Genomic DNA, 23082 nt, shown 5'->3' with positions numbered 1-23082 from the left:
CACCACTATTCTCACTCTAGGTATCTCAGCAAGGATGACTTCCACATATAGTGGGAAGCTAGTCGTGATGCAAACATGAATTCGGATCAGACCTGTGGTTCTGGATATGATTATATTTAATTATTGCCGCTCTCGGTTAAGAGGCTTGCCGTAAGGGGTAGGCACTTTGACTTTAGTCAAGTATTATGATTGACAGCACAGCTGGATTGTCATCCAATTCATGGAAAATTGCTTGAAGCGTTCCACCAGGAACCCGATTTGATGCAGGTGGAAGCGGATGACTAAGCTGCTGCACGACACCTGCAATATTACGTGGGGCCGTTTTTGATGGCCCGTGCTCAAAGGCGGTCGGCCGGAGCCGCATTACTTCTCCCAGCTACCTCCGACTTGCTTCCTTTGCATCCTCAACTTGACGTCTCTCTAATTACTGCTTATTAACCCATGATTTGCAAGTGATTATAACAATTTTGGAGCGAAAAGCTGCAGGCCGCCGGGGAAACACATGCAATTATCACAGCACCCGCACCATGAGTCTCTTGACAAGTCGTCAAGCTGAAGAGCTGTATGTCCTCGCTATTAAATCTAGTCTCCTCTTAGTCGAGGCCCGCTAATTTTACTGTGGACAGGCACAAGTCCATGATTGCCTATCTGGCGGCCTGTAACCTAACCGCAATGGCAGCCGCTCTCAGGACAGAGTTGAACCTTGAAGAAGAGCAGCTCGACGCAGCAACGGTCAAGAAGTATGAGGGCCTGTTGGGGAAAAAATGGACTAGCGCTGTGCGGTTACAGAAGAAGTCATGTGCAAATCTTATTTATCTAATGTTTACACAGTATCTCTGACCTCTGTGTTATCTTGGATCATGGACCTCGAGTCCCGAAATGCGGCACTACAAATCGAGCTCGACAACGCGATGCCTAGCTCACTGTCGACGCGGAATAAAGATCCCTCGTCTTGGCTACCCAAAGGCCCCCCTCGATATACTCTTGAATCACACCGAAACACCATTAACTGCATCGCTTTCCATCCAATCTTCTCATCAGTCGCTACCGGCTCTGATGATTATACAATGGAGATATGGGACTGGGAAGTTGGTGAGCTTGAAAGGACTATCAAAGGTCACACTAGAGCAGTTCTGGATCTTGATTACGGCGGTCTGAGAGGCAATAATCTTCTGGCGTACTGTAGTTCGGATCTTACCCTCAAGTTGTGGGATCCGGCTGACGATTACAAGAACATCCGGACTTTTCCAGGCCATGATCACAGCGTCAGTGCTGTGCGCTTTATACCGGCGTCTGCGAACTTGCTTGTTAGTACAAATAGAGACAAGACTCTGAGGATAAGGGATGTCAGTACTGGGTATTGTGTGAGAACCCTTAATGGGCATACCGCCTGGGTCGGAGATGTATTCCCATCTCCTGACGGCCGCTTTCTCCTGTCTGCTGGGGATGACATGACAGCCCGGTTATGGGACCTATCGGTCACCACCAATACTGGAAGCAAACTAACCATGTTTGGTCACGAGCACTATATCGAATGCTGCGCTCTTGTCCCTGCCTCTGCATACCAGTACCTTGCCCCAGTGGCAGGGCTGAAAAGGCCTCCACAGGCCAGTAGCTTAGCAGAGTTCATGGCCACTGGCTCCCGGGACAAGACTATCCGTGTGTGGGACGCGCGTGGCACTTGTCTTATGACCCTGGTCGGCCACGACAACTGGGTTCGCGTCCTTGTCTTCCACCCAGGCGGCAAGTACCTTTTATCAGTAGCGGATGATAAGACACTACGGTGCTGGGACCTCAGCCAGGACGGACGGTGTGTCAGGGTAGTTGGTGAGCCGCACCAGCGCTTCATCACCTCACTGCAGTGGGCACCGAGCATCGTGCAGAATGTAGCGACTGTGGAAACCATCACTGGCGGTACTGCTCCTGGGGAGTTGCCGATGGGGGAAGTAATACTAAAGAGATAACGAGTGATGGCTTGGCAGCAGCAGGAACCGCACGAGTGAAGCCCCAGGGTGTACAGATTCGCTGCGTGATTGCCATCGGTGGCGTGGACTGGAAGTTACGGATCTTTTCCAGCTGACGAAGGCGCTACAAGGCATCTTGGGAGCATACAAGCATCCTTCCTGAATAAGAGACCTAATTGGGCACTTTTTGTGGCCGCCATGGTTCTCTTAGGGGATTCCTACAACTCCACAAAAGGGAAGAGGGAGGCAAGAAAGAATGGTCGAACGAACTGTGCATATCATCAGAAGTATACCCTTGGCTGGACGTACGGAGCTGCATATCAGACCTTGGGTATGTGCGTCACAGCTGGTAGCGGGCTGGCAGGATTTCTAGCAGGTGTTGGTTCTTCTCACCGTCGCCATCGCATTGCTGTTCCGTTGCTGCTGCTGTCGCCATTACTATCACCATTGCTGTTGCTGTGACTGTCACTATCTATTGTTAATGCTGTTTACTGCTATTGCCATTGCTATTGCCATTGCCATTGCTATTGCCCTTGCCCTGGATTGCCTGCTAAATTTCGGAAACCACCTGTCAGGAAACCTCCCGGGCCGCCGCCAACTGTGGTGCACAGACCCCAGGCCTACTCCGAGCTGATTGAATCGAAAGCGTAGAACATATAGCAACGATGCGAAAGTTGAAGTCACAAGATAAAGGTGAATGCGGAGCAAGAGAGACGAGAGAACTTGTCCTATTATGCTGCACATTCGGCAGTGTGCCATTAGACTGTACACGGACAGCAAGCGAGTGGGGTTTCTGCCATCGCTCCGCCCTCAATCATTGCCACGGCTCCAATCCACTCCTCAAGACCAGCCCCGCAACTGGTGAGAGCAGGAGATCAAGGACATCCAAAAGAAGCTCGAGGGTGAATTTGCCGCAACAGGGAGAGTGTGGTGCATACAGACAAACAGACGTACAGGGCCTGCAAACTGACCACGTTGACAGGGCGGGGAGATGGCTATGCGGTTCGAGACGAAAACGGAGGAGTGGGATTTACACGTCACCTTCCCAATAGTAGTTTCCCTTATGTACTGTTATGCTAAATTCCAGTCATTTACAGCCAGCTCGGCCAGCCTCTGGGTATTCCCTCCTCACCTCCTCGATTTCCCCCTCCATGCCCTTCGCCACCTATCAACCCTCTTCCTACCCTGATTATCTTTCATGCCCGGTCGAATTCACAACCGGGCGCGGCCAGTATATCAAACAACCCGGTCCCCCCGGGGGGGCGGCCCTCACTTCTCGGACACAGCAACGCCAGCCTTGGGCTGTACGATGTCCCGCAGCTTAAAGGTCGTGGTGAAGTTGTTCTGCTTGACGAACCAGGCGTTGACCAGCTCCCATTCCTGGTTGGGGTCCTTGAACTGGATCTGTAGTTTTGGATTGTCAGTCTGGGGCAAGTGGGCGGAAAGGGGGAGAAAGAGGGGGGGGGAACAAACCTCGAACCTCCTCAGCATGCTAGGCACAAGCTTGTAGATCTCAAGCAGACTGATATTCTTCCCGATACACGTCCGGCTGCCCATACCGAACTGGAGCATAGTCCCGTTCATCTCCTTGATGCGCTGCTCCTCGGCCGCCCTGCCGGCCTCGGTGGCGGACTTCGCCTCGTCCGGCAGCCACCTCTCTGGCCTGTACGCCTCGACGTCCTCGCCAAACACGCGCTTGTCCTTGTGAATGACCCAGGCCGAGCACCCGACGATGGTGCCGCCCTTGACGTAGCGCCCGCAGATCTCGATGCCGCCCTCGGGCACGACGCGCTCCATCGGCAGGCCCGGCGCCGGGTGCAGGCGGAAGGCCTCCTTGACGCACGCGTCCAGGTAGACGAGCCGCTGGCTCTCGTGCCAGGTGACGAGGCCCGACTCGCTGTCGCTGAAGGCCCCGGCGCGGGCGGCGTCGTCGATCTCGGCGCGCAGGCGCGCCAGGCGGACCGGGTTCTTGAGCAGGAAGTAGAAGACGGCCGACAGGCTGATGGCCGTCGTCTCGGAGCCGGCGAAGGCCATGCTCACCGCCATGGTCTGCACCAACGTGTTGGTCATGAACTCGGGCCGCGTGTCGTGCGCCGCCAGGAACTTGGATAGAAGGTCGGGCGACTTGACGTTGGGGCCCGGCGCCGCCGTCGTCGGCAGGAGGGGCTTGCTGTCGCCCAGTCCCAGCTCGGGGAGACGCTCCGCCATGCGGTCGCGGGCGAAGCGCGCGACGGGGAACGTGGCGTCGATGATGCCCCACTCGGACAGCTTAAGGTAGATGGGGTTCTTGAGGAAGAGACGGTCGAGTATCGGGATTTGGCCAATCTAGAGAACGTTGACTGAGTTAGGGGGAAACGCGCCAGGAGAGAGTTTGAAAAAGGGGTTCAGGGGTAAAGTTGGGTCCATCACGTACAGGGGCGACGTAGAGGAACAGCCACGTCAGGTAAGATACGATGCCGTCAACGTCCTTGTTGTGCTCGATGAAGCCGTGCCTCTTGCTGTAGGTGATTTCCCCAATCACGTCAAAGGCGTAGAACTGCAGCCAGCGGGTGAAGTCACATCCCTCGGGGTTGCCCACGTAGAGCTTCTCCGTCTGGCTCAGGAACAGCTTGGTCGTGTTATCGACGAAGGGCTCGTACTGGACCAGGGCCGACATGGCAAAGGCCGAGTTCACGCATCGTCGGAACTGGGCGTGGAAGTCGTTGTCCTTCGTGCTGAACAGCGAGGGCAGGCTGTGTCCCTTGACTACCGACTGCTGAACGACGTAGAAATCAGACTGAACATAACCCGTCAGCGGAGGCTCACCCAGAAGGAAATCGGAGATGGGGGAAGAGGTGTGTGTTGGGGGGGGGGGGACCCAGTCTAACCTTGACGAAGCCCTTGTTCAGGCCATAGATGGTCTTCAAGGCCTTGGGGTCCGAGAAGGAGAGGGTGTTCGGCCCCAGGCGCACGACATCGCCGAGTTTCCTGTGGAGGGCCAGGTGGGTTATGTCTGGTCTCCGGCCGTAGACGTCGAGAAAGCGCCACCAGTCCGTCAGGGAGGCCAGGAAGGGGCCGGGGTACTTGTTGAGTCCGTTGTGGTATCTGTTCTTAACCAGCCATGCTACCACGACTGTCACGATAACCGACAGCCAGTGGTCGAGCACGACATGGACGATACGATCTGTTATTCCGTGCATCTCTGTCGACAATGCCCTCTGTTGAGAGAAGAGCAAGGGTCAAGCAAGGGTAGACTCCGGACGGAGGTAGGAGGTGCGTGGAAGAGCAAGATATAATTGTCTACGAGTAATAGCAGGGAGAACCAGACTTATGGGATGGGCCTGCATGAATCCACCTCCGAGGAAGCATTGCCGGTACTGCCTCGCCTGGGGGACCTAGTGTAAGTGGAAACGGGCGCATGATGAAGTCACTGCCGAGGAGGGAAGAGTGGGACAAATAAAGGATGGCATGGAACATGTACCACGCAGTAAGACCACAACGAGGTGTGGACGGAGGCATGTGCTAGGATTAATTTACCCCGATCCCATTTCCCCCAGGTTGGGGACCTTTCGGATATTCCTGGTTGAGTGGCTGACATTGATGGCGTTGTACCCTACGCAACTACCTAGCGCGGGAGAGAAGCATCTGGGGCGTGCCAAGCGGCCCATGGTGCGGATCGCCGGAGCACGCCGTCGGGGCCCCGGTTTCTGGGTCTCGATGGAGAAACACCATTTGCTTACATGGATGGGGGCGCGGCAAAAACGGCGTCGATTTCATTTCAACCACTGATCCAGGCTTCCTGGTAGAACCAGGGTGGTCGGCTTGAGAATCGGCAACTGTAGGGGAGGCAGATCAGATCCCTCCCATCTTGCCTGCCCTGGTTGAGAAAATTGGAGATGGCAATTGGCAAATCATCCCCATGGCGTTCGATTGGGGAAGCTTAGGTCTGGGAAGGGTAGGAGAAGTTACATGGGGAGGACTGCCGGGTCAGGGCTGTGGGGCGGGGGAGGGGCAGTGGAGGGGATGGGGGGCAATATTCCCAAGCCCAGGTGTCGGCAGATGCGATATCCAATGGTTCCCTTGCTAAACGGCTGACTCTGGGCTAAAGCTGTGGCACGCACCCATGCTGATTGCTTACCTACACTACTCTGTGCGAGCCGCGTCTCGCCACGAGTTCTCAAGAGACGACACACGACGGTGCTCCATATGCGAGTAGAACTACCAACAGATACAGACAGTAAACGGCACAACCTGCAATGTTCGGGGCTCAATGTCGGTTTCGGCATTGTGTCTCGCTCTGGGGTAGGTCAGTAAATAAATAGAAGCCCAATCAATCCCGCATCATCATCAAGACCCGGCTGTGTACAGTAACAGAGCAGAACGGAAACAGAACGCTCCCCCCAAATGCCGTCAACGATAGCCGCGTTCTTACCACATGAGCAGGCCCCCCCCCGCGCCGTACCCGGCGAACAGCCCACTAGGCCGCCGATGAAAGATGCACCGACCGACGGCCAATAAGGGCTACGGCGCCGTTGCCATGCTTCCTTCCATGCTAGAAATAGGTCACATTGGATACTCTCATCCCTCGGGCCGTGGATAGCCCACCAGGCCGAGCCCCGAGATGGCCAGGCACCTGTCCACCTTACTGTTCAAGTTAGGCTGTACAGGGCTCTGCTGATTGAGTTTCGCGCCCCCTTATGATTTCCTGCAGATAAGGATCTATGCCAAGATAGACCGTTACTGGGACCTGCAGTGGGACGACACGCGTGGGTCTCGGCAGATGCGTTTCGCAGTCTTGTAAGTGTAACGACGTCTTCGAGTTCCAGGCGTGACAACTGAATTGCAACCAAATTTTGATGAACGTTCTTAACTGTGAACAACCTGTTTCGCTATCAGTAGTGAATTAGGGCATCGTGTGAATGCAGTTTGTTTGCATCTCGTGCTACGAAATCCAACAAGACAGCTAGCCAGCCAGCCTGTACAATATGACTGAGTGACTCAGTGGCCATCAAGGATATCATGTCAGGCAAAAATAAGACTACCATGCTATTATATTTCGAATCGCTAGAAGCTGCTTCTCTACCGTGATATACAGGAGAAAAAGAAGCGAAAAAGAGAAGCAACGCTGTAACTTATATAACGTATTCCAGGCAACCATCGACGCTGGCCTCGACCATCGAGGCGTCACCATAACCCAAACTCCCAAACCGGGGCCTCGTCCGAATGTACCCATCTGCATCTACCCACAACCCCCCGAGCACACCGGCGATAGTATCTCCAACCCCCGCCGCCGCAAAATTCACTCTTCCTCGATCCTTCCTAGCCGATGCGGCTTGAAATCCACGGGAACCCTTCGCCGCCTTCTTCGTCCTCTTCTGTTAGGAAGGCCCGCTGTCAGTGGGGCCCCACCGCTCGCAGACTCATCCCCATCACTCGAAGATTCCTCCCAATCACTCGAAGACTCCTCCCCAGGGCTCGCAGACACGTCCCCATCACTCCCAGACTCCTGGCCGTCACCTGTAAACGCCTCGCCGTCAACCGTAGACCCCCCACCGGTCGCCAACGACTCCCTATCACTCTGAGACGACTCTCCGGCGCTCGCCGAGGAGTTCCCAATCTTGTCCGCGCGCCCCTTCCCTTTTCCTGTATCGTCTGTATCGGCTGCGTGCCCTTTCCCTTTCCCCGTATCGTCTGCGAGCGCCTTCACTCTCTCTGTATCGTCTAAGGGCCCATCACCGTCCCCGCACCTCTCCCCCCTCCGCCGCCCCCGGCTGGCAGCAGTCGCCGACGACCCCCCAACCTCGTCTGCGGGGCCCTAACCCTTCCCAGAATCGGCATCGGCATCGTCCACCGCCCGCCTTTGCCCCCGGCGCCGACCCCAGATCGCATCCAATCCCTAATCACCATCCTCGTCCGAGTCTGAGTCGTCCCGGATGAGCGCCCGATACCTCCTGTTGGCGAGGTCGTCCTCGAGCCCGCCCTCGCTCTCGGGGTCGACGTATCCCTGGCCCCCCGCCAGCGACAGCGCCACGGGGAGGAACGCAAGCGCGTGCGACGCCGCCAGGACGACGAGCGCGAGCCACACGCGGAAATAGTATATCTCAAAGATCTTTGACCGCGTGAACCCGAGCACGAACACGCCCAGAAGCTTAGTCACCGTGATGCCCGAGAACACGCTCCCGCCCACGTTGGCCAGTGCCGTCCACGCCCGCGCATCCCGGCCCCTGAACCGGCTGCGCGCCCGCTCCATGAACGTCCGCGACGGGTACGTGAACGCCCGCGCCACGTGCGCGCAGAACTCCACCGTAATGCCCACGCAGATGATGAGGTTCACCAGCGACACGGCGTTCAGCGACACCCCCATGATCGCCATGGCGCCGATGATGTCGACGATCGTCATGGTCACCGTGAGCGTGACGATAGCGGCCGTGAGTACCGATCCGAGGAGCAGCGTCGACACGACGAAGATCATGGCGATGGCCGAGCCGAGCAGTGTCGCCGTCAGCGACACGATGGACGCATATTGGTCGAAGAAGATGTAGAATAGGCTGTACGGAAAGATGTCGATGCCGGTTTCGGCGCTGATGTCCGAGGCTATACGGCGAGCCGAGGCGTAGGCGTCGATGAAGTCGTCTTGGCTGCGGAGGGGGGAGTGAGATGTCCGGAAGTGGCTGGCCGGGATCGTTCCCCTCTCGGCATCAATCACGATGGCCGATCCATACGAAGCCCGCCCGCCCAAGGGGCAAGACTCATCGGTCGGCGAATTGACGAATTTCTGCAGATAGTGAATGAACTCGTCGCCCTCGGGCATGCCCGAAAGGGTGACGTTCCAGGCTGGTTTTCGGTTGGCGAAACATGTCTTCCTGCTCTTCCCCTTGCCCTCCACGCAGCAGGAGTCGAGGACGGGATTCAGCCACAAGAAGTAGTCATCGATCCAGCTTGCAGCTGGCGAGATGATGTAGGAAACGTCCGTCCTCTTCCTCTCCTGCTCAAGAATGTTGGGAAGCGATGTCTGCTCGCAGCTTGTGAACCTGGCGCAGATCTTCTGCTGGGTTTCCCGCTGAGTGGCGTTCAGTTCTCGAGTGACAAAGTACACGGGCGGGCCGATGTCAAGGTAGTCGTACAGGTCGTTGAAATAGGGAATCAGGTACGAGTCATCGGGGATCGCGACACGCTGGTCTAAGCCGAGCTTGACTTCCGGGATCAGAGCTACGCCAGCCGCGAAGAGCCCGAGAAACACGGCTACAATGGCGGCCTTGGTTTTCTTGCCCAGGAGTCTCGGGGCGTATTGCTTCCGGATGAACTGCTGCAGCATAGTCTCCTGAGGGGCTTCGTAGAAACGCGCGCCGTGGCTTCCATTGGTTCCATCCAGATGCATCCTAGCTGCCTTAATCTGGATGCACGGGAAACAGTCGGCTCGAGCATCCTCGACGCGGATCTGATTGAGTGTCAGGACGGACACGAACATTGTGACCTGCAAGATTGCGTTGATAAACACTGCTCCTGCAGCGTAGATGGCAAAGTTTCTAACAGCAGGCATGCCGACGAAGGCGCCCAGCGCAAAGGAGAAAGTCTCGGTAATGGCAGAGAGAAGGATCGAGGGGCCCATGCGGCCCATCGCATTTGAGATCCTGACCTCGACGACGTCATCCGGGTGGCTGATGTTGACGCGATTGAACTCATGCACGATGAGGAAGATGTTGTCGACGCCGACAGCGAGGACGATGAATGGGATAACGTCGACGATGATAAGCGTGGCCTTGAGTCCGAGCCAGGAGAAGAGACCGATAGATGCGGCGATAGACATCAAGACAATCAGGATGCCAACGACTCCGAGTGTGAACTTGGACTCGACCAGTGACAGAGCCGGGTTGCGAAGCATATCTCGGAACGACACGGTGGTAGATCCGAGCGCTATCGAAGCGTACAGGAACATGATGATGTAGCTAATGACGATGATCTTTGCGTCTGTGTTTGTCGACTTGTTAAGCTCCTGCTCCAGACTGATCTCTGTGGAGAAGGAGAGCCTGAGCCCCCGGCTCTCAGCCTCGTCTTGAACTTCAAGTAGCCGCGCCTTAAGAGCCTCTTCCCAGTCCATAGCGCGAGAAACCTTGGAAGTGCCCTCGGGAAAGTTGTCGACGACCCATGTGGCACTCATGGCGGCGGCGTTAATCACATCACCCGAGTCCGCGTAGCCACCCAAGATGGCACTGGGGTCGATCGGTTGGCCAAAGTCTGGACGACAATCGACTGGAGAGCGGGCACATTCCCGCAGCTTCGACTTCCAGGACGTAGGGCTGACTAGCCTAGGCTCGTTATCGAAGTAGGCAGAGACGGATTGCACCACGCAGGCTGAACCGGTAGGTTTGAAGCAGACGTCATGGAGAGTTGCGCCGAATTTTGGTCCCTTAAGCTGTCTAATGCTCTTCTCCACGTCCATCCACCAGACTATCGTGTCGTAACTCAGGACAGGCCCCGTCTCGTTTACCAAGAAGGCCTGCTCGGCTCGGTAGAATGGGCCGAAATTGGTGTCGAAGAAGGCCTTCTCCTGCGCTGCTGCAGAAGTCGGACTGACCCACAACCGTGCCGGGTCCTTCTCAAGATCGAAGCGGACCCAGCCGACGCTGAGGATTGTGACGAGGAGGAGGCTCGTGAAGATGGTGATGGCCGGGAACCGCGCTGCCATATGGCCCAGCTTGCTGAACGCCGCGTCACACCACGTGTTGACCACGTAGTACTTCTGCGGCCGGTCGAACATAGCACCATTCTGCACAAGATCGCCCTCATCCTCGTCATCACTGGGAGCGGCATCTGTGAGGAGCCTCAACCTCTCACTGCGGCGCTGCGCATGCTTCCTCCAAGCGACATGGCCAGCAACCCCGCCGACAAATGAGAACAGCAGCACGCTGTAGGTGAAGATGGCGCCAAAGGACAAGCAGGGCAAGGCACCAACATGGCAGGAACCCGCCTTCTTGACATCTGGGAGCTCTGGGCAAAGCGCCGGGCAGTCAACGCAGACGCATCGGAAGCTTGGGTCCTCGTCGTCGCACTTCTTGGCCTTCAAGTCCAAGGGGCCCATGGCTGGTTCAGCGTACTTGCTTGGGAAATTGATCTGGAACGGCGAGCCGAAAGGCTTCTCGTCGCCCAGGAACTTCAAAAGCTCCGTGTGATTCTTCGCGCCGCCCCCAATGAAGTCCATTGCCTTTGCGTTTGAGGCGCCGAATTTGACCTCCTTGCAGCTGTCGTAGAAACCCGCTCCGTATTCTTCTGATATTAACTGGTCTAGCTCGGTCACCAGCAGTTTCTCGTTCTTCTCCGTCGTTTTAGTGACATTTATGAAGAGTGATTGGTCGGGAGAGCAGGTAAAGGTGCAGAAGAGATTGTAGAAATTCTCTTTGCAGGCCGGACAGGATGCAAGGAGCTGGTTTGGCGTCGAGAGAGACGACTTGAGGGCTTTGACCTGGTCGCAAAGTTAGTTAGACTATCCCTGAGGCCTAACCGCGGCGAAGACACGCCATGCGACAACTTGTTGGGGGTGTGAGATTGTTGAAGGGAGCCTTGCGAGGACCGTCTAATTGACCGGCACCCCTACCCACCGCCTCTCCATCACGTACCTGATCCAAATTGCAACAGACAGGACCTGAGCTCCATTTGGGGCCACAAGTCTCGACTAACAGGTCCCTCAACTCTTGGTCGGGTTCCTCGGCTGGGTCGTTGTCTGAACAAGGGAGTTCTTTGCCGAAGAAGCTCTTGGAGCCGCAGTGGCCTCGCATTGCGCAACGGCCAGCTTCATGAAGAGGTGTAAAGGGCTCGGTATGTGCGGCCGCATGTCCCAGGCCCATCAGCAGAAGCCCGGCAGCTGCGATGGCCTGTGACAGCTTCGCCATTGTCGCAACGAATTGGGCCGCTCAGCAGTGCAGGTAATGGGGTTGACTGGGTAAATGATCAAAGTAGGGATAAGGCTATTATAGAGGCCTAGTTTAGTATCTGCATGAAGGGGCAGCAGAGCGTGGCTGGTTGTCTAGAGGTGATGAGCTGTAAGAGGTGGAATGGATGGGATGACGCTGAACAGGAGCTTGTTTCCGATGGCGCTCTCTCCCGGATAAGAATGGGCGATTTCAATGTGTTGTCGTTGCGTCATGGGGTCTGCCCGTGCCCCGAGGGCAACAATGCTCCTATTGGCTCGGCTCCTGGTTAACGCCGGTAGCTACTTTCCGCATATTGCGTCGGCCTTTAAGTCGTCAACTGGCCCGGTTGTAAGCTGCAAACCAGGGGTAACTTTGCATCTTGCAGATGGCAGGTACGAGGTAGGGGCAGTGGTTGTCGATCAAAGGGTGTATCAATAGTGAAGTTAATCATCATCGTCGGTTTGCACACTACCTGACCTAGGATATGGCTGGGTATCTTCAAATAATGCCACCATGGAAGCAAATACTTAAACTCCAACATCCAGCAATGCGACCCCAGATCCACGCCCCAAAACATGCGCAGGCCGTTGTTTCCGTCTACAAATAACAGCTTAATTCTGCCGTCTTCCAGTCATCCAGACATCCAGACATCGTAACTTTGCAAATGCTGCAACCCTCATCATCTAAAATTGGTGCAAGAACAGAATCCCACAGTTGTCTTAAATCTTTCATGTCCCAACCATGATCCTCTCCAGATCTTGGGCAAACCAATGCAAGCATCCAAAGGTCAAGTTCTTCCAGTGACGAAGAACTCCCCAGTAAACACTTGCATCTTCCAGCCATCATTCTTCAGCGCAGTTCCGACAGCTTGTCGCAGCCGGGAGACGCCTCCACTGCAATGATGGCCAACACCAGTAACGACGGTAAAGCCATAGGCTGTTGCTTTTCGTTCCCGGTCTTCCTCGTTGAGAGCCTCCCACCAGCGTCGGACTCTGTTCTTCGCAATCCTGACTCCGTCAATAACGGGGACGCCGTGGAGGTCGATTTTCAGAGGAGTGCTTTGGCTATCGACTAATTGGTTGTAGGAGACAGATGCTGCTTCTTGGGCCGCTCGGCGGTCTTCTCGGATCCTCTCCGCATAGACTCCAGCAGCTTGTCGATAGAGGGGGTTGGAGGCCCCCTTGCGGCGAAGAGTTGCAGCGGTCTGAGCATTGGATCTGGGCACCGTCTCGGCCAGAGCGGGATCAACAGGAGCAGCAGTCGCTGGTGTGATTGCCCTTTGCTTCTTAGCTACAACCTGCCATCCCGTGGTGGCCGGCATTGGACCATTGGCTTTCCGTCCTTGCTGGCTGGTGTAGCCATCTGGTCGCTGGACCAGTGGTGGGAGAGGGAGAGATGGCTTGGCGACTGTTCGCTGCACGACGGACTTCGAGGATTGGGCACCTGGGCGCGGCCGGAGTTTCACAAAGCCCTGGGCACCCTCCAGCTCATCTACGTCTTGCAGATGCGGGGTCACAGAGTACTCGACTTGTAGTTTGGCGGGTCTAGACTTCTGCTGTGTGACCCGTTCGCCTGCTTTGTGTTGTGTCAACTCCGATCTGCCAAGCAGAAGCTGTGCAACAGGCACCAACTATATAGGCAAAGGAAACGTCTTCTCTTACCTTTCTTGCGTCTCGTCTCCTCCCCAGGGAGGTAGAATCCGTCGACCCCTTTGGCTAGTTCCCCATTCTCGTCGAGATATTGGCGGTTGAGAAGCTCATCGAACGCCCTCTCAATATCACCACCTGCCTGTTTCAAGACAAATCTAATCGTGTGATCTTGAAAATTAGAGAAGATCGTCCTGAGGCCGGCTATTTTTTCATCCTCGGAGAGGTCGGTCTCATCTGTGAAGCGCAAGGCCTCGAGGACATCTGAGTGATCAGAATTTGAAGTAGTGACCTCGGTTCCTGATGACTGCGACACTGGAATTGTGTCGTCTGTGGTGTCATCAAAGCGAAGGCTGGCAAGGTCGGATAGGGACGCCAGGCCGCTAGGATCAAAGCCAGTAGCCTCTTCAATCAGGGCATTCTCGGCAAGTGGGAGCAACAAGTTTCTAATTTGGTTGTAGGATGTTGGGATATCATGATCCGAGGCAATGGCATGGATGAGGGATGTGTCCAAACTGGCACTGAATTCATCCTATCCTGAGGTCAATATCTGAGATGTCGATGGGATGAAAAGAGAGTATATATATGTGGGTAGGTATGTATGTGTGCGTATGTATATATGTCTCATTTCGGTGTCGTAACAAGACTGCAAGCTGGTGTTTGCGACGTCCTCGATCAAACCCGTGCCTCACTGAGTCACAGACACGGGAAATGGCCCGCGACTTGAGAGGAACAAGCGCGAAGCCAGGGATGAACGATTGGATAGAAAGAGGAAAGGGAAATAAACGACTGCTTACAATTAATCTCTGCATCACATTTTCGACGTTGTCCTCCCCATCGCCTGTGTCGATAAGATCGCCCATGGCCCCCTCGTTCGCGCTGGCGACGGCAGAATTCAAACGGAAAGTAAAGTTTTAGTCGCGAAGCTTTTTGCAAGCATAATAGTAACTGGCAATTCTAGGAAGGATTTGCATAGTCTAGTCTCAACTCGGGGGATGGTTGCGGTGGGAAAATGCGCATTTGTTCAGAAATCTTGAAATTCCATCTCCGTTTCTGGGTGTGTTGGACCCAAGTCCCTGGATTTTGGGTTAAAATTCGACCTGAATGGGGCGCACGGGCCAAATGCACCTCCCAACATCACGTCTTCATGTACTCCAGTTGTACGGTTCCGGTAAGTACCTTGGAATATCTCGAGATCTTATAACTGGAATGGAGACAAACTTGACCTGTCGAGCACGAACAGGCCTGTACTTGCACTACAACGTCTGAAGTTATGCATTCAGTTCTTTATCTCAGGCATGCAAAGTATTGCAGGGAAAGAGTCTAGACGACTCTCATTGGCTGAGGTAGAGAGAAGCTGGCCAGGATGAGATGAACAGGGAAGCGGATTGGCCGCGCGGAACCGCGGCTGTCCCCACCTACATCATCCCATTGCAGGGAAGCTTGTCGAGGTACGTCAGTCATCGACGTTGTAAGTCCCGCGTATCCCACTTGGTCCGGCTTCCCAATCTCCACCCTGAGACGGAATCTTCGGGGACACCAGGAACACATGTTTTGGAAAGTTACCGTTGCAGGGATCCGGCCAGAAACAAAGCAGTATAAGGCTGAAGTTCCTGCTGCAATATGCGTAGGTACCTGATTTTTCAGCAGCACTAACACTCAGTGTCCACACGGCTACATTCCAAAACACCACGCCCGCCCTCACCGACGAATCGAGCATCGCAAACCAAACCTCAAGTGGCGACCCCAGATGTGCTGCTGACCCGGCATTCCCCCAAGTTCAACTGTATTGCAACTTGGCTCTCCTGGCCCTGTAACCAGAATGGGCTCAGTAGGCGAGGCGAAAGCCTTCTTCAACTACCCCGAACCCCAGGAAGGGTGAGTCTCCGGAACTCCCGGAATCTCAGGGCCATTCACAAGTGACGCTGACACAAAGACAGCCCGGACGTTCCGTACAAGAATGACCGGAAACCAAACCCACCGGTTCGCGGTCTCGTCCTCGTGGTCGCCGCGATGCTGTAAGTCTGCCGTGTCTGCCGATGCCCTCCCTTGACAACCACGTGCTGATGGCCACTTAGCATGGAATCATTCCGCTTCTTGAGAGAAATGGTATGGCGCAACGCTGGCTTTGGATCGTTACGCAGGATTACACCCTTCATCGAGGATTATGAGCCGTGGTTCGAGCCAACCATCGTCCCATACCCATCATCACCCAGCACCGCCGATAGCCCGGAATCACCACTGCCACAGGCCCCAGATCGCCGCCTGAGCTATCCTAGTGCTAGGTACTACTCGGTCGAGGACTACCATGAGTTGTATCTCTCTGGAGAGGTGACCCCCACTGATGTCGCCAATGCTCTTCTGCCGCTGATCAGGCGAGACATCACGCCACGGGGGCCACATTCGTTGGCATTTTTTGACACCAAAGTCGATCTGGTGCTCAAAGCTGCCGAGGCCTCGACGATGAGGTACAAACAGAAGTGCCCACTGGGCCTGCTCGACGGCGTCCCCACCGCCGTCAAAGACGAGTACGATATGGAGGGCTACGTCACCTGCCTCGGCTCGCGGAACGACTACACTGGCTCGTCCATCGAAGAGGACGTCAATACCACCTGGTGCGTGCGTAAGCTCGAGGCGGCAGGAGTGGTCAACCTGGGCAAGCTGTCGATGCACGAGTTCGGTCTTGATACGACGGGCAACAACCCCGTATATGGCACCCCTCGCAACCCCCACAACGTTGATTACTACACGGGGGGCTCGTCCTCGGGAACCGGCTACGCCGTCAGCGCAGGTCTCATCCCGGTCGGTCTCGGAAGCGACGGCGGCGGCAGCATCCGGATCCCCGCCGGCATGTGCGGCGTCTTCGGACTCAAGCCCACCAACGGGCGAATCTCGTTCAAGCCGGGCCAGAACCACTGTGTGACCTGCGCCGTCCTGGGCCCCATGGCGTCCGATATTCGGTCGCTCGCCGCCATGTTCGAGGTCATCGCCCAGCCGCACCCAACGTCGCACTTCCCGCCGCTGCCCCCGATCCGCCTGAACCCGACAGCCAGGCGGGCCAAGCTGCTCGGCATCCCCGAGGCGTGGTTCGCGCGCTCGACGCCCGCGATCCAACGCCTGTGCCGCAGCATGGTGGAGCGCCTAGTCTCGGAGTACGGCTACACGACCGTGGCCATCGACATCCCGCTCCTGCCTGAGGGCCAGATCGCGCACGCCATGACGGTGCTCACCGACGCGGCGACGCTCCTACCCGACACGCGCAACCTAACGGCGGCCAACAAGATCCTGCTGGCCATCGGGCGCGTCACGCCGTCGACCGACTACATGCTCGCCCAGAAGCTCCGCCGCGCCCTGATGCAACACCTGGCCCACTTATGGCGGCGTCACGGCGGCGACATGCTCATCGTCACCCCGACCACCAGCTGCGCCGGCTGGCCCATCCTCTCGGCCGCCGAGCTGCGCCATGGCGTCTCCGACGGCGACCGGACCGTCAGGACCATGGAGTACGTCTGGCTGGCCAACTTCTGCGGTCTGCCCTCGCTGAGCGTTCCGGCCGGCTTCGTCGCGCCCGAGGGGACGCCCGGCGCGGGAAACGAGGCCGGCGCGGGCGTCCCAGGTAGGGTCCCAGTCGGCCTGATGGTGACGGCCGAGTGGTGCGCCGAGGAGCGGCTGTTGCAGTTCGGGCTGGATGCCGAGCAGGCCGGCGCCGATAGGAGGGCCAGGCCGCCCGTCTGGGTTGACGTCGTTGCTTTGGCGAAGCACGAGAGCCCCTAGGATTTGTGCAAGTTTGGTGCTTCCAGGAATTGGTATTAGAAAGGGAGTTTTGTTCGACCGATCTAAACAGGGTTTGGTACATGTATGTGCGTAGATATCCAGATATCCATGGTTAGATAGGTAGGCAATTGTTATAGATTTCAAAATGTTCGCTTGTTATAGGACGCACCCACGAGCGGGGCTGGGGAAGACACAGCCCTTTCGACTTGGCAAGTCGCAGAGCACTAGAGAGCATAGGTTGCTCACGTTGTACCGGTGTAAACACCAGAATCACCAGCTGTCCTGGTACATACGTAGTCTCCAAGGCAAATAAGGTACCCGGCTTCAGGATCCTCATATCTGTGCTCTTGATAGCCACCACGAGACAATACCTGTATGTATCCCACTGTAGATGTCGTGTTCGCGGGGTAGCAAAGAGCCGCACTTGGAGCTGGAGCCACATAGCAGTATAAGTTCGAGAAAGTAATTCCCTTTCCGATGTCTAATTTTGAGGACGCCTTTTCGGAAGCAACCTTACCCAGGAGAAAACTTGGCCTTCAGGAGGATCAGAAGCCAAGATAACCAGGACTTATATCCCCCCACCGCCAACCTGGGAGGTTTGGGGTTTGAGGCTGAGGCTACCTCTAAAATGCAGTGTCACGCGGAAGTTACCGAAAGGCTCAGGGGGGCCACGCCTAGGTATGTGCCTCTAGGCAGCCACATGTACGATGTACCACAGTAGGTATGTACTGAGTGCAGGTAGTGCAGGTATGTACAGTACATAGTAGCATACTAATAAGCATGTATGTCGCACTGGCGAGGTCTTGCGTACACCAGCGTATATGAAATTTAACAACAGAGAGGGAGTGACCTTCAATGGTGGATGTCAGCAGCCAGTGAAGGAAAGAGTTCACATGTGTCCTTGCACGAGGATTATGGCACTGGCCCGTCGCAAACTTTAGACTAATAATCCAGCAGACCAGTCATATGCTCTTCATGGTTGGTTGGCTGTCATTGCGTACAGCGTGGCGCTTATCCTGGCCCTTCAATGCGAAACTACTTTATTTGACCACTGGAAGAAGGGTTGAGGGGAAATAGCCAGCGGCTGTTGTCTGGGGCCGGAAGACAGTGGGAATGATGCCTAGCTCCGGCGCCGACTGGAAAGCAGTGACGCATCATAAGATCTCCTGTATGTTTTGTGAATCAAGGTTGATCACGACAGATCAGGAGTCCGGCTACCTGGAAAGGGGCGGCACGAGAAACAAGCATCCAATGTACATCAAAATCATGGGAAACTAAAATAGGTGCTCCGAGCGGGTATGACGACGTTGCCGACACTAGCAAAACCTTTTCCCCTGGCTAACAAAGCGCCGACCGTTGGGACGGCAATGTCGGGTGCAATGTGCAAGGTGCAATGTCGGGTATGTATGTACAAGTAGGCAGAACGAGGCCTGTGCCGCATCCATCCTTGAAGACAGAAAAAGGGGGAACATCCAAGCGAAAAGAAGGCAACGAAACGCATTCGAATTCGAGGAGTACGGAGTAATTAAGTAAGTAGGTACAGAGATACCTCCTACAACAGACCGGGTCCAACTTCCCGATTCAGTAGGCCACACGTGACTTAGGATAGGTTTTGATTGCGCTAATGCTGAGTGAGTGGGACGCAGCCGAATGTGAGCCTGTCCAGGCTTGGTCCATCATCAATCAATTTACTGCACCGTGACTTTTGGTAGGGTGGTAATAGCGTAAGGTGGTAGTCGAGAGTGAACGGAGGCAACAACCGCCCTTGCCTTGAAAACCCAACCCCGAAGACACCACCAAGACCGACCAGCGCATAGCAAAGAGTGCGATCCCTTTGTCTTCATCGACAGCCACAGTAGTTGGCGAGTCGAATGCAACCTGCGGAATAGCCCGGCCAAGTTTTGGAGTTGACGACTGCCTCCTGAATCCCGCCAACTTTCTGCCCTCTTGGCCACCCCTCGAGGCGACCGTGTCGCTGCCCGCCTTACGCCGATCTCGTGCCTCGCCCCGTTCACACATTCTCGCCTTTCCGCCATGTCCCTCTGCCGATGAGATCTCGGTGACCATAACTTCTCTCGAAACTCTCTGCTCGACAGAAGGACCGACGAAAAGGGGAGAGCATTGGTTTCGGCCTCGCTTGAGGCCCTGGCCCCCCAGTCTAGATGATGGTGCGTTGAAATGACGAATGAACCCCTTTGAACTTGGAACAATCTGTGGCTCTCCCTGTCTCGCCCCGAGGCGAACGGCCGTTACAATTTCGCTTCGGGAATTCCCCATCCCTGGTTTGGCTTCTTGAAGAGTGATCATCACTTTTTGTGGATATGCTCTCTTGGCTAACCTCTGACCGTTGTTGACCAGACCTCATCCCGAACCCGCGATGTCACTGACAGCTTTGCGACCCGGCGCGGCCACTCGAACCAGCTGTCCATCTCCGATCCAAGCCACCATGTCACTGAGGCGATCGGTACGCTGTACGGCGACGACGACGATTACTCGGGACCCGAAGGTCGGCCCCTGAGTTTTATGGCTGCGCCGTACGGTGCCGAGCAGCTCCACGGGCAACAACTGAAACAGCTCGACCCTATCGAGGACTCTCGAAGAGTGCTGATGCGCTCGACCTCGGACCAATCCCCCATAACCATCGCCACGACTGCTAACGGCAGCTCGAGCGTTAAGAAGACCCACACCCTGCCGGCGCGGATGCCGAGTCAAGGAAGCAGCTCATTGGAACACCCAAAGTCACCCATGTCCCCCATGCCTCCTCTCTCACCTTCACTGCGAGACGTGCGGGCAGACGAGTCGGGCTCCCAGTTTCCGTTAACCAACATCGACAACCCCAGCGATATCGCCCAAGAGTTGAGCAACCTGCAGGCGCTGCGGCGCATGTCCATGGACGTCAGCAATAACGCCGATCCTGACCTGATTCCCTTCTCAAGCATGTCATTGATGTCGATAGCCCCGACACGCGACGACGACGAGGCGGATCCCTCGAGATTGCTTTGGGTCCCTGCCAGGGTACACCCCGAGTTGGATACTAATGCATTCAAAAACTTTCTCGAAAGTCGCGTACACTCAATGAAGAGGAGGTCTGGCGACTCGATGCTTTCGGTGGACGGGCTGGAAAGGCACAACTCGGGAAGCCTGAGGAGAAAGAAGTCGACGCTTTCGAGGCAGGTAAATTCGGGCGAGAACGGAGAGGGCTATTTCGATGGAGCTGAGAGGCTCCAGCGGAACAGATCCCAAAATGCCGCTGGCGTGGCAGAGGTTAGCCTGGATGAACTTGTAAAGGACCCAACGAGGGTGGTACAGAAGTTGACGCAGGAAACGCAGAGACAAGACGGCAGCCCGGAAAGCAGTAAGGATGTCGACATGCCAATCCTGCCTGCCGCCCCAGGAATGGGTCTACGGCGGTCGACACGAACAACGTACCGAAAAGGAGGAAGTTTGCGAGGCGACCGAGTTCCTTTCTCGAAGAGGATAGCAGCCAAACAAGTCGAGAAGGATCCAGAAGAGGGAGTATCAACAGCACCTATCGAACCGCCACCAGGACATGGCATAGCCCGAGTTCAGTCAGAACCTGTACCAGACAATTTCTCCCGGCCAAATCGGTCGGTAAGGAGACAACATAACTTCTCACGAGACCCTGTTACAGCCCCTTCAGCTGCTGCTGCCGACACCACAGCACAAGGGCTTCCCGAAACACTCCCATTCAGGACGCCGGCGGCACTGGCTCAAAGGGCAGCAGTACCGGTGCCCCAAATAATCGAAACACCTGCAGCAGACGAAACTTTATCTTCCGACACCACGCAATCCTCACGGCCTTTTCCAGAGAGATCCTCGTCTCAAAAAGTGGTTCAACAGCTCTATTCCCAGCAGCCAGAGGAGCCTCCGGCGCGGTCCAGCAAGCGACCAGCTGCTGGCCGACCACTACAGGAACCTCCTGCTCCCACACCAGGTCAGACCCTTACAGATATGGCAAATCATCCATCGCTTCTCCCCGGTAGTGGCGGTAGTCGCACCGATAGCCTCACCTTCATCCCGACCATGACTTCGGCAGAGGACAAGAAATCATCCGACAGGAAACAGAAGGACAGGGACGACTCTGAGAATATTGGCTCGTCAAAATTAGGCTGGAAATGGTTCAAGAGCGATGACAGAGAAAAGAAGAAGAAAGAACGGGAGAGGGAGCGTGAGAAGGAAAGGGAGAAGGAGAAGGACGAGCAAGCCAAGAAAGCCAAAAACAAAAGCTTTGGCGAGAGAGCGCACGACAATGCCCGGCTGGATGTCCTCCAGTCCTCCATCGACAATGTCGTTGCCAAAGGTCGGGAAAGCCTTCTCCTGGACAGGGACAGTATCGATAACAAGCTGCACGAGGAGAGGAGAAAGGAGAGCAACAGGAAGTCGGGCGACTCCAAGAAGGAGAAGGACGGCTTCTTTGGCGGCCTTTTCGGCGGCTCCAAGAAGAAGAATGACAAGGAACCGGGCACCAAGAAGAAGGATCAAGGGTCTCTCATTCCCGAGCCCCCCTCTCGTCCGCTTCGCCCAGATGTCGACTTCCCCTGGACACGCTTTACCATTATCGAAGAACGCGCCATCTATCGAATGGCTCATCTGAAACTCGCCAACCCCCGCCGGTCCCTCCAGAGCCAGGTCTTGCTCAGCAACTTCATGTATTCATACCTCGCCAAAGTCCAGGCCATGCATCCCCAGCTCAACGTGCCCCTGTCACCTCAACAGAAGAGGCAGGAGGAGGAACGCCGGCGGAAGGAGGCTGAAGAGCAGCAGCTGCAGCAAGAGCAGCAGATGGCACACCAGCAGGCGGCCAACGATGGAAACTTCAACTTTGAGTACCATCGAGTAAGTCGACCCCTTGTCAGTAACCCCTGGGAGAATATTAAAAGCTGATTACAAGTAAAGTCTGGCAGCCAGTACGGCGATACGCCTGGCCCGCACGACGGCCCGGTCGACTACGTTGATGATGCCGAGATCTATCAGTACGACCATGGCGATCAGCACGACGACGGAGCATCATCCTCTGGCGACTACGAGAACGGGGGGTCGCATTCTCACGACGGCTACGGCCAGGGCCAAGGCCAAGGCCACCAGCGCCAACGCAGCGGCAATCAGAGTTACTATTATGGCCAGGGTAATAACGGGCGTTACGAAGACGATGACGACGATGGCGACATGTGGTAGGGTTTTCCGGCTCGGACGACAGAACGGCGACCTGGTTAATGTAGCTCTTCCGTTGAAAGGACGAGTTACGAAGCCGGAGATCAGAGTAAATGAAGCGCGCCTCCTCCCGGGAGGGTAGCATGGGAGGCGGTCTGTATACAAACGCATCCAGTTTGGCGTTTGGGGCAAAGTCATGGGATCACCAGTGTGGACGGTAGCCTATTTTTTCATGCCAGGAGCTGACTGTCCCAAGGCGCGAGTTTTTCTTTTTTGGTCAGGGGGAAACAACAACCCCCCCCCATGTTACCTAGTTCTCTATAAGCACGAAGCAAGGTTAGGTCTGGGGAGAGGAATGTGACGATTTCTGTAGCTTGGTTCTGTGTACCTACCTATCCTGGAACGAATAGCCGTGACTTCCCTTTGCAGGCAATGCGCAACGTAAAGTACGGTACCTAGGTAGAGAGGTGAATGGGTGGTACCTATTCCCAGCCCTGCGTCTACTATTAGGTAGCTGACTGCGTGAGAGTTTTCATCATCTTCACAAACCCCCTTCAGCGGATATAATCCCCACCGCGACTCTCCGAACACAATATTTCTCACAAACTACCTCTAGAGGTATTGACTGGGCGCCGAGCG

At 55.7% G+C, this 23082-nt stretch overlaps 6 protein-coding genes across 6 annotated transcripts; 3 read left to right on the top strand and 3 right to left on the bottom strand.

The window, feature by feature from the left end:
* Positions 1 to 527: 527 nt before the first annotated feature.
* On the top strand, positions 528 to 2080 carry QBC33DRAFT_575668 (nuclear distribution protein pac-1a; the record flags this gene model as incomplete). The annotated part of the gene is made up of 4 exons (XM_060430849.1): positions 528 to 562; positions 627 to 799; positions 832 to 1914; positions 1989 to 2080. 4 exons carry the CDS (start codon positions 528 to 530, stop codon positions 2078 to 2080), a joined length of 1383 nt encoding a protein of 460 aa, XP_060288081.1.
* A 1044-nt stretch (positions 2081 to 3124) lies between these two features.
* On the bottom strand, positions 3125 to 5277 carry QBC33DRAFT_592567 (cytochrome P450-like protein). Its single transcript, XM_060431686.1, has 4 exons — positions 4832 to 5277; positions 4378 to 4740; positions 3438 to 4289; positions 3125 to 3368 (listed from the first exon to the last, which is right to left on the bottom strand). Exons 1-4 carry the CDS (start codon positions 5141 to 5143, stop codon positions 3234 to 3236), a joined length of 1662 nt encoding a protein of 553 aa, XP_060288080.1. The 5' UTR covers positions 5144 to 5277; the 3' UTR covers positions 3125 to 3233.
* A 2562-nt stretch (positions 5278 to 7839) lies between these two features.
* On the bottom strand, positions 7840 to 11830 carry QBC33DRAFT_511353 (Niemann-pick type C-related protein 1; the record flags this gene model as incomplete). The annotated part of the gene is made up of 2 exons (XM_060425836.1): positions 7840 to 11403; positions 11558 to 11830. 2 exons carry the CDS (start codon positions 11828 to 11830, stop codon positions 7840 to 7842), a joined length of 3837 nt encoding a protein of 1278 aa, XP_060288079.1.
* Positions 11831 to 12289: 459 nt separating this feature from the next.
* On the bottom strand, positions 12290 to 14854 carry QBC33DRAFT_525047 (uncharacterized protein). Its single transcript, XM_060426774.1, has 3 exons — positions 14295 to 14854; positions 13513 to 14029; positions 12290 to 13426 (listed from the first exon to the last, which is right to left on the bottom strand). Exons 1-3 carry the CDS (start codon positions 14358 to 14360, stop codon positions 12639 to 12641), a joined length of 1371 nt encoding a protein of 456 aa, XP_060288078.1. The 5' UTR covers positions 14361 to 14854; the 3' UTR covers positions 12290 to 12638.
* A 111-nt stretch (positions 14855 to 14965) lies between these two features.
* Positions 14966 to 17693, top strand: QBC33DRAFT_525042 (putative glutamyl-tRNA amidotransferase). The gene is made up of 3 exons (XM_060426773.1): positions 14966 to 15375; positions 15438 to 15515; positions 15576 to 17693. Exons 1-3 carry the CDS (start codon positions 15320 to 15322, stop codon positions 17269 to 17271), a joined length of 1830 nt encoding a protein of 609 aa, XP_060288077.1. The 5' UTR covers positions 14966 to 15319; the 3' UTR covers positions 17272 to 17693.
* Positions 17694 to 19626: 1933 nt separating this feature from the next.
* Positions 19627 to 22467, top strand: QBC33DRAFT_444048 (uncharacterized protein; the record flags this gene model as incomplete). The annotated part of the gene is made up of 2 exons (XM_060424252.1): positions 19627 to 22128; positions 22189 to 22467. Coding segments are annotated over 2 exons (2781 nt in total), but the record flags the coding sequence as incomplete, so codon positions are not given.
* Positions 22468 to 23082: the final 615 nt, after the last annotated feature.

This window comes from Phialemonium atrogriseum (assembly GCF_030411735.1).
Source record: "Phialemonium atrogriseum strain 8032-3 unplaced genomic scaffold QBC33scaffold_2, whole genome shotgun sequence".
Taxonomy (NCBI): domain Eukaryota; kingdom Fungi; phylum Ascomycota; class Sordariomycetes; order Cephalothecales; family Cephalothecaceae; genus Phialemonium; species Phialemonium atrogriseum.
Note: the sequence above shows the minus strand (reverse complement) of the source record. Positions and strands in the feature narration are given on the sequence as shown.

Excerpts from the sequence above, each read along its gene's own strand:
- QBC33DRAFT_592567 (XM_060431686.1), bottom strand. The coding sequence starts at position 5,143 with ATGCACGGAATAACAGATCGTATCGTCCATGTCGTGCTCGACCACTGG. Across the intron at positions 4,741-4,831 it reads TGAACAAGGGCTTCGTCAAG|TCTGATTTCTACGTCGTTCA; the intron begins GTTAGACTGGGT and ends GGTTATGTTCAG. Across the intron at positions 3,369-3,437 it reads GCATGCTGAGGAGGTTCGAG|ATCCAGTTCAAGGACCCCAA; the intron begins GTTTGTTCCCCC and ends CCAAAACTACAG.
- QBC33DRAFT_525047 (XM_060426774.1), bottom strand. The coding sequence starts at position 14,360 with ATGGGCGATCTTATCGACACAGGCGATGGGGAGGACAACGTCGAAAAT. Across the intron at positions 14,030-14,294 it reads ATGTGATGCAGAGATTAATT|GATGAATTCAGTGCCAGTTT; the intron begins GTAAGCAGTCGT and ends ACCTCAGGATAG. Across the intron at positions 13,427-13,512 it reads GGAGACGAGACGCAAGAAAG|CAGGCGAACGGGTCACACAG; the intron begins GTAAGAGAAGAC and ends CACAACACAAAG.
- QBC33DRAFT_525042 (XM_060426773.1), top strand. The coding sequence starts at position 15,320 with ATGGGCTCAGTAGGCGAGGCGAAAGCCTTCTTCAACTACCCCGAACCC. Across the intron at positions 15,376-15,437 it reads TACCCCGAACCCCAGGAAGG|CCCGGACGTTCCGTACAAGA; the intron begins GTGAGTCTCCGG and ends ACACAAAGACAG. Across the intron at positions 15,516-15,575 it reads CTCGTGGTCGCCGCGATGCT|CATGGAATCATTCCGCTTCT; the intron begins GTAAGTCTGCCG and ends ATGGCCACTTAG.